Source organism: Sinocyclocheilus rhinocerous, unplaced genomic scaffold, assembly GCF_001515625.1.
Source record: "Sinocyclocheilus rhinocerous isolate Xijiao unplaced genomic scaffold, SAMN03320098_v1.1 scaffold656, whole genome shotgun sequence".
Classification (NCBI taxonomy): Eukaryota; Metazoa; Chordata; class Actinopteri; order Cypriniformes; family Cyprinidae; genus Sinocyclocheilus; species Sinocyclocheilus rhinocerous.
In genome coordinates, this window is record NW_015648010.1 from 943,218 (window position 1) to 953,031 (window position 9,814).

General features: G+C 38.5%; 1 protein-coding gene across 1 annotated transcript in view; it reads left to right on the plus strand.

Annotated features, from left to right (window-relative positions):
* Nucleotides 1-4,360: 4,360 nt before the first annotated feature.
* The window catches only part of LOC107709550 (protein phosphatase 1 regulatory subunit 37-like), a 48,862-nt gene continuing 43,408 nt past the window's right edge, over nt 4,361-9,814 (plus strand). The window contains exon 1 of the mRNA XM_016514046.1: nt 4,361-5,938. Coding sequence (XP_016369532.1) covers nt 5,275-5,938 — 664 coding nt within the window. The 5' untranslated portion in view covers nt 4,361-5,274. The remainder of the gene's footprint in view (nt 5,939-9,814) is intronic.

The window sequence follows — 9,814 nt, forward strand, 5'->3', positions numbered from 1 at the left end:
ACAGGTGGAAAGAGCCGCTCTGTCGAAAATCATTTCAAGACACACCCCGAAACCCACCGCGCTCTTCGAGGAAAGCCAACACAAACATTAAGATTGAGTCGTCTCCTGTGATGTCCTGTTTTCAGTTCACAAAGAGATGGATGGGATAAACACACTTCTGATTCCTCCCGATACTCCCAGCGCCTTTGATACTGGAACACATTTTGTGAACTTTGACCCTTTCAGTCTAAAACCTCCACAAGACCTATGGCTTTCTTATGGCCGCAGCAGATAAATTGCAGAAATTGATGTCGGTCGGAGAACAGAGCATGAGTAATGTCCTGACAAAGACTGCAGCCTCCCTTATGACAAGGATCATTGTTGGATCCGTTTTCAATTTGCGCAATGTGCAAAATAAATCAAATGCTGGGGGATACTTAAAAAGCGCAGCCATGGCAACCTTACAGGAAGTTCAAACAGATCTGCGCTTTCCTGTGGTGTTAGATAAGGCATGTCCACACCTGACAGAGGAAGAGGCCTCGGTCTTCACATTTTCCCACATTTGCTCTCAGTTTCTTTTCACGGTCGGGTAAAGAAAAGGTGCAGAGGATGCAGTTGGTTTTCCTCAAACCGGACCATTGGCAGTGGCACAAGTAGCCATTAATAACTGCAGAGGAAGCCCAGAAAAATCACTTTGAAAAACAAGCTAAGCGAGTGCCTCCAATATGATGTTAAAATATTTACTTTCAGCCACCTGTGGGAGGTCTCTGTTTCTCGTCTTCGCTAAATTCAACCGCTGCTAACTGCGTTACAGCTGCAGTCCCGGGATGCAGAAGTGTTCTGGTAATTGTTTCTGTCTTCTGCACAGATGAAGGGTCACGTCTCACATTATACAGGCCTGAATAATTAGAGCCTGCATGTACAAATAGTTTGGTTAGTAATTTCAGAATCGTAATAGAGGAATACAATAGTGCCAAGAGTTTTGAATGTCGAGGCTTGTTGATATTTCGACAACGGGTCCTGTGACGGGGAACAGGCCACCAACGGCCCACAAAGGGCCACTATGGTATAAAATATTAGTCTGGCATGAGGGAGGCGGGACTCAAGAATTCAAGAAACCGCCATTTGTGATTATTTGATTTGTGCAGCTGGATTAAATCTAATCAAATTAACATATATATATTCACACTTACTTCCATATGTGTGTTTGTGTGATAGATAGATAGATAGATAGATAGATAATACCATTGTAGTCTTATAATATTAAGGTATTTGAACATCCATGTATTGTGTATTTCAAACTTCACACAGTATTTTAAGCAAAACCACAAACACAGCGAATTAAATTTCACCCAGTTCAGGCAACGTATAACGTGTGCTACACATGAGACTGAAAAATGTAAACATTTAATTCATAAATTTTCTCCATCATCATAACATCATGAAACAACATGCAGCAGGGAAGTCCATGCAAATGTAGTGCACTTGTAAAAGTTTGTCAGCACTTACCTAAAAGCTAGGTGGCCTTCTCACAGCATGCTGCCAGATTAATAAAGACAGAGAGCTGATCCCAGGGGCCTCCCTACATCCACATGTTTGTGAAGCAAACTTTTTACGCCTTTCAGATGCAGACATTATTTTCTAGTATTGCTACTTGCTATGGTTGCAGGTGGTATTAGGGGAGGGGCAAACTTATTGTGTGTTTGTGTGATAGATAGATAGATAGATAGATAGAAAGATATCCCTCATTCTGTCTGCTGTGAGAATTATAGAGGTAAAGTACTAAACAGGTACAGCAGAGCATTCATATACAGTATATTCTACTTTGGTATACTGTTTATTTGGCATCAGTATTGTTATTTTTATGGGCATGTTGAGATCAGTATTAGATTAGAAATCAGATTAGAATTAAGGTGTCTCTGACCTCTAGTGGTGAGATGGATGAACTGAGTGTGTAATTACAGTGAACACAAATTTGTGTTCAGGTCACTGGACAGTAAAAAAAAACAGAATTTTTTTTTTTTTCAGATGAAGAGATTATAGTACGGTGGCTGAGAAGTGCAAAGCAAATCACAATTCTGAAAACAAAATAACAAATTACAAACGCAAATGCAAGTCTAAAAAACAAAATAACAATTCAGAAAGCACAACAACAATTCAGAAAACATTATAACATGTCAGAAAACACAATGACAAATTCGAAAACAAAATAACAAGTCAGAAAACACAAAGACAAATCCGAAAACAAATTAACAAATCAGAAAACACAACGACAAATCCGAAAACAAAATAACAAGTCACGACCTGGGTTCGATCCCGCCTTTTGCCGAACTTTTTTTTCCTCCCTTTTCAAATCTCGTATTAGCAATGGATTCTATTTACACTAAGTGAAAATAGCAGTATTTTTAGCAATATGCTATTTACACTAAGTGCAAATACCTATTTACACTATGTTAAAATAGCAGGATTTCTACTATCAAGTATACTACTTGTTGCAAATAGTGGCAATTATCTGCACTTCAGTATTGTAGTACATTATAAAACAGAATGCAATAATAACGTGTTGAGTGTAAATTATAATTTTAATTTTAATTATTTAATGGATGCCACTTTATTGGTACAATAAAGCCCTCCCTACACCTACCCTAACCCTACCCGATACTTTATTTTCAACTTTTTGATTATTTCCTTAATTTTTATTGAAAATAAATGCCTTTACGATGCGATACGAGATTTGAAAAGGGAGAAAAAAAAGTTCGGCAAAAGGCGGGATCGAACCCGGGTCGATCGCGTCAAAAAAAGCCAACAACACACGCTTATCCATCTGCACCACTGGTGCTGATGTGTTACTGCCCCTTTTAACTAAATGTAAATAGACACCCCGTATTTTTTATTCCAGAGTAGAGGCAATTCATACAATACGTTATTTTGTTTTCAGAATTGTGATTTGCTTTGCACTTCTCGGCCACCGTATTATAGATTTATAAAACTATTTCATAAGGATTTATAAACAACTGAAATACTAAAAAGATGCAAGGTGAGGAGCACACTATAGTCAACAAGAAAGTTTGGACATGTTGCGTCATGATAATACCATTGTAGTCTTATAATATTAAGGTATTTGAACATCCATGTATTGTGTATTTCAAACTTCACACACTATTTTAAGCAAAACCACAAACACAGCGAATTAAATTTCACCCAGTTCAGGCAACGTATAACGTGTGCTACACATGAGACTGAAAAATGTAAACATTTAATTCATAAATTTTCTCCATCATCATAACATCATGAAACAACATGCAGCAGGGAAGTCCATGCAAATGTAGTGCACTTGTAAAAGTTTGTCAGCACTTACCTAAAAGCTAGGTGGCCTTCTCACAGCATGCTGCCAGATTAATAAAGACAGAGAGCTGATCCCAGGGGCCTCCCTACATCCACATGTTTGTGAAGCAAACTTTTTACGCCTTTCAGATGCAGACATTATTTTCTAGTATTGCTACTTGCTATGGTTGCAGGTGGTATTAGGGGAGGGGCAAACTTATTCCAAAGAGCATGTGATTGGACAAAAATCTGTACAGAGCAGAATGAGTCATAAGTATTGTCTGATTTCCAATAAGTAAAGGTATAGGCAATACATCTTTGCTAAAAGTGAATACTGACAAGGTCAAACTTAACACACTGTATAAACTAGTATCTTTGACTTAATAGTGATTTCAGGAAGCCATGCCATTACTGCAAATAATTCATAAAACACTCTACCACAAATACCGTTTTAAACAAATAATAATAAATAAGAACTCAGTCCCATTATTGACATCAATAACATCAGAAAATCATTTTAAATAAGTCGCTTCCTGTGCTTTTTGTGGTTAGGTTTTTCTTCTTTTTCTGCAAGTCTAATATATAATTTGACGTCATTTCTAAAAATGTGAGATATTTGTTTTTCATAGTGTCAGTTTTTCTAAGTGTATGTTGTTTACCCAATAGACTAAATAAGCGTGCAATATATTTCTTTACATTTACATATATCCATATATTTTTTTGTTCTCAATAACACGCGTCTTAAACCTGTTTTTTTTTTTGCAGTCTATGGTCATAAACCATCCAACGTGACAGCTGTTTGGCAAAGTTCAAATGTAAACTCGTTTATTTATTTATTTTTTTTATAGTGATTTACGATAAATGCCAATATAGATCAATCACAAAGGCAATTGATTCAAATGAACATCTGCCAAAGAAACACAACTTTTATTTTTATTGCGATTTTATTGCGCACACGTCCTCATAAACAAACGGTCGAGTTGAAGTCGTGAAAGTGCGGCAGCTGAAATCTCATCGCGTTCCCATCCCGCGCTGATGACGTACCTGTGAACAGTCAACAGACACACACACACACACGGTCGGTCCGGGCCGGACCGGAGCTACACCGGGGACAATATTTTCTCTTTTTCCTGCTGTCTGTGCGTTTTGGCGATCTGTTTAACATCGTTCACACGAGGCGCCCGGAATTGAGTGTCTACACGGAGCAAACGAGGCCGTTTGTGGCGGTTTTTGTGGATGAGAGCGTGACGCCTGTTTTTATTTGTGTTCACTGCGACACGGAAAGTGACAGAGCAGGATTCCTCGTCTTGACAGCTTAAAACACGACTGGAGCCTTAAACATGCTGTTGCACTTTACTTCATTGGCTTAAAGAGTCAGTTTTAGTACTTTAGCCGTCTTGCTGTAGGAGAGCAGGCCGGTGGAGAAAGCCTAATCATCATCATAATCTTCATCATCCCACGCCTGGTGTTTATAGTCTAATGTTTCAGATTCAAATACATCTGTCGGTGCTTAACTTATTCTTGAACACGATGAGAGGAAAGTAACAGTATTAAGGGTGTACGTTAAGAAGTTAGGAACACACTGTTGTCAACATGATGTGAGATAATCTCTTTTAATGTGGATACAACTGATACAGATTGACTTTGAAAGATGTTGTAGGTGTTAGGAACACAGGATTGCTAAAGAAAATACTTAAGACATAGGCTAGAGTTAAATGCCTTATGCAGTCCTTTAAGTCAATACTACAGCGGTCGTATGAATGAATTGAGGTGCATAAATAAGGTAAGGGCCACCATTTAAAGCTATGATGTGAACTTTTAGTATGCGATGCACTTATTAAGGAGATATTGAACTGTTTCTCCCTGGGTTTGCGAGGATTGAACTGCATTGTAGGTGATTGAGGGAACTTCTGTTGGATTTTAGTGTGTGACAGGCAGTGGCGTGTGCTCCAGCTCCCTGGAAATGAGAAGATGAATTGCGAGGAACAAGCTGTAGATTTGTGCAATGCTATAGATTTGTGCAATGTGTCTGACAACACTATATCACACACCTCGGACGAGATCCTTCCCCGTGACGACCTCCTGCCGACGGATGGAGATCTGGGGGAACGGGACACTGCTGTCCTGACCAGGTTAAAAGACGTCCATTCGAAGGACGATGGTTCCTCTGAGCTCAAAGCACCGCATAGTAAAAACAACGGCTCCATTGCTGTGTCAGCTGACCCTGTTAATGGTTCTGCAGGCGATCTGCAACAGAACATAAGCAAGTTTGAGGAACCACCAGTGAGCAAGTGCTCTGTTGGAGATGGGGGTGATGATGATGGTGAGATGGATATCGGTGTGGATTTAAGTCTGGATGAAAATGGCGTTTTGGAATTCGAGCCAACGGCCCAGACTCAAAGTGAGGAAAGTGCCTCCAGTTGTGAGAACTCGCTAACATCAGAAACTGTCATAGAACTGCATTCACAGCAACCTCCGGAAGAACGTAGTGAGGATGTGCCCTCAGAAACCACGTCAGCGGCTACAACACCAGGCAATGGAGCTGGGAGTAAGCACGGGGCCAAAAGGGTGACCTTTCCGTCGGACGAAGACATCGTCTCGGGTGCGGTTGAGCCGAAGGACCCTTGGAGACACGGTAAGACCTTTACAGTTCTAGCATCACTTTTGAACCATCAGAGCTCATGTCCTGCGGTTTGCATTGTTGCTCTGCTCTAAAAGCTTTGTGTAATTGTGCTCCAACTATTCGGTCCCTGCTGAGTTGAAGCCAAGGCTTTGAACGTGGCTTCTGTTACCTGTTACGCTCTGAGCCATTCAGGCCTTTTCCTGAAAGCCTCCCGTGATCCGAGTGACATTTGATCCGTAAGTACTCCAGGGTCATTCAGCGGCTCCATAACAACTGCAGAGATCTGCTGCGATCCGTCTGAGCCCCGGGCAGCTGTCTCACAGAAACCTCTCGAACTCTTCCAGACGGTGGGTGTTGCGTAAAGCACATTCTGAGACCTCAGCATCTTGCAGGCCGAGTGCCGGTTCATCTCTTGGAAAACAGAGAGATCCAGAACCGCACGCTGTTCTGCTCGATTGGCTGCGACGTGTCAGATGTTTTTGAGCCAGCAAAAATATAACCGCATGTTCTGGGCTTTCTAGGCCAAAGGTTTTCGAGGTGTGTCTCTTTTTAGCCTGCAGGGAATCTCCTTTGCGTATGTCGCACTGGTCAAGGTGTCGTCTGTCGCTTGTGTCTGTGGAAGCTCAACAAGTGAAACAATGACGTTGAGACACAATAAACGCAGTGTTTTGTCTGGCAGCTGCTGTTTGTTTACTTAGCAGTGTCACATTATAAAGGCACTTGGAAAATGCAACGTGTTTAAAAATATTTGTCTTTGTACACAGTTTAGCTTAGTTTTGACATAGTTATTGTTTCCAGTCATCTACTGTACAAACACAGTTTAGGGTTTAGTTTGTCGAGTGAAACTTGACTTGAAATTGTATTATATGTAGTATACATTATAATTGCGTATATATTGGGGGGCACATCTGTGATTAATTTACATTTAAAGGGGTGGTTGATTGATTTCACTTTTTTACCGTTAGTTAGTGTGTAATGTTGCTGTCAGAGCATAAACTTCTGTAAAGTTACAACGCTCAAAGTTCAATGCAAAGTGAAATTTTCTTCTAAAGAAATCGCTGTTTAAGGACTACAAAAAAGACTGGTAGGGACTACAACGAGCTTCTTCCGGTGTTTGTGACATCACTAACCCTGATGTTTACATAAATCTTGCCCCTGGGAACATGCATCTACCCGTAATGGTAAAGGGGGCGTGATATTTCCGGACAAAGTGCACTAGGCGGTTAGCGAATCACAACACACTGAGCCAGCTAACCAATCTGAGCCTGATTACGTATTTCTGAGGGAGGGGCTTCAGAGAACCAGGAACTCAACCGGCCGTTTTGACCAGAACGGAAACAGAGATGTAGAATAAAGGTAAAATATGTGAAAATAATGCATTACAAAAACAAAACAAGCATGACACGTTACACTGCAGCCCATAAACACAATCAAGCCTTCGAAAAAAGCTTATCAACTACCCCTTTAAATATGAATATATTCTACATTAAGTCAAAGTGTAATTTGTAACAATTTAAAAATACATTAGTAACACTTTAAATAACAAAATTATACAATATGCCAATGTTAATGCATTAAATATTGTGAACAATAAACAATAGTTTTACAGTATTTATTAAACTTTTTTAGCATTTTAAACATTTTTAACATTTAAAGTTGCTTAAAGCATAATGAATTATGGACGAACATAAACAATGAATAATTATGTACATTTACATTATTCTGTAAAAAAAAAAAAAAAAATCAAAAATGCATTAACTACGTTTAACAAATGTAATCATATTGTAAGGTTTTACCTGTATTATGCAGTGTTTGAAAGATCATTAGTAATGTTTATTAGTTCAAAGTATTATCACTTTACTTAGTATTCATTACATAATCCTCTTCGTGGAAAAGAGGGCTTTGAATTGCACAGTTTATGCACATTTTAAAGGATCCAGGTCCAGCTATCCCAGGCTATTTGTGGTAATGGCATAATGTTTAAGTATCTGATTAGTAAGCACAAAGGTTGCTGGTTCATTTCCAAGTAATGTTGTCCCTGGAGTTCCAGCGATCCCTATCCTGCTCCGCCACCATTGTGCCTTTGAGCAGGGCACAGTATGCTAGGTCACTTCAGCAGGACTGTCCTTGCAAATACTGTGAATTGCAATAGTTAGTTAAATTACTGCTCTGAATTTTAAGCAACTTAAACATGTATTCCACACTCTGTCTGTTCAGCACTCTCTCCGCAGACTCATAATTGTCACTAGTGTTGTTTTTGGCGGCCTGTTTTAATTTTAGTTTTAGTCTAGTGTGAAACTTTGTGTGAAACTGTCATTTTAGTTTTTATTAGTTTTAGTCACATTCATACTCTTTTTAGTCTAGTCAAGTTTTAGTCAACTAAAAGTCTGAGCATTTTAGTCTAGTTTTAGTCTACGAAAACTGATGACATTTAGTCTAGTTTTAGTCAATGAAAATTGTATTTTAGTCTCTTTCACATAGTTGCATGTGCGTTTTTCCCACAGCTTTTCATTTCTTTAGCTTGCTTTCTAATAGTCTTTTGTCATTACCAATGATTAGGAGGGAAGCTTTTATGCCACAGGTGTTGGCTGGTCTTATTTCACAGTCTCACATTGTTCTGTTGTTTTTTAGGTATGAGGAAGTAGTTTAAGTCAGCTGCCTGTACTGTACGCTCCTATAATTTCCTTATATTCTAAGACTGAACTTCCCACTTTTGTAGCTTGGTTTCCTACACCATTTCCTCAGACCCAGAGTCTTGGTCTCAGGGAAACACTACAGTGTTTGTGTGTCTCCTGTAAATGACTTCATGAGAGAGCCAGTGGATCAAATTAGAAACCAAGCTGCTTGTTCTCTGTTACTCGGTTGTGTTCGCAGTGGTGACTTATTACATTTTAAAATATAAAGAATATTTATAATTCACATTTATGCATTTAACAGATAATAAAAATAATTAAAATTTCAGAAAAAAATAATCGGTTAGAACTAGATTTTTTTTCTCTCGTTCAAAAGTTTGGGTCAAGTTTTTTATTTGTATAAGGCTTTTGTTTGCTAATGCTCATCAAGGCTACATTTACTTGATTAAAAATACAGTAAAACCGTAATATTGTGAAATATTATTGCAACTTCTATTTGAATATATTGTAAAATGTCATTAATTCCTGTGATGCAAAGCTGAATTTTCACATGATCCTGTTTTTTTTTGTTGTTGTTGTTGTTAGGGATGTTCTTTTCGGTTATTTTTCCTAACCGACAACCGACGCTCATTAACCGACATGATTATTTTAAATTAGAATAGAGTTAAATTAGAAAGGATAAGTGTGTCTGTGACCCGTTAAAAATACTAACATTTGTTTCCCGGGGATTAATTTACATGCGCAAAAAGCAGCAAACAACAGAACATGAGGATTCACATGGTCTTCATATTACATCACGCACCTGCAGCGCTTCTGCGAGTGGAGAAAATCATAATAAAGCTAGCCTATATATATATATATATATGTATATAACAAAATAGGCCTATACGAGAAACATATTTTTACTTAAATGAAGAAAATGAAAGAAAAACTGTGCAACAAGTATTATGCAGAGTTTCGGTTCATTTTTGTGCTGCGCGAAAGGAAACAGACGGCAGAAAGCAGCATCCTATTTTTCTTTAGGCTTATTTTACAAAAGCACAAATATTTGTTTTTGTTGTGAATGTACACAAATAAAGGCAAACCTTTTACAATTCCGATTATCTTTGACTAAAAGGAGTAGTTTCTTCCACTGTTAGAAGGAAAAAAATTCAAGTGATTGCACCGGCGCCACATTTAAGCATTGCTACCTTGACAATGCTGCCTGTTCATTATCATAATAAAATACAGTCAGTCAAACATATGGAAAAAAAAC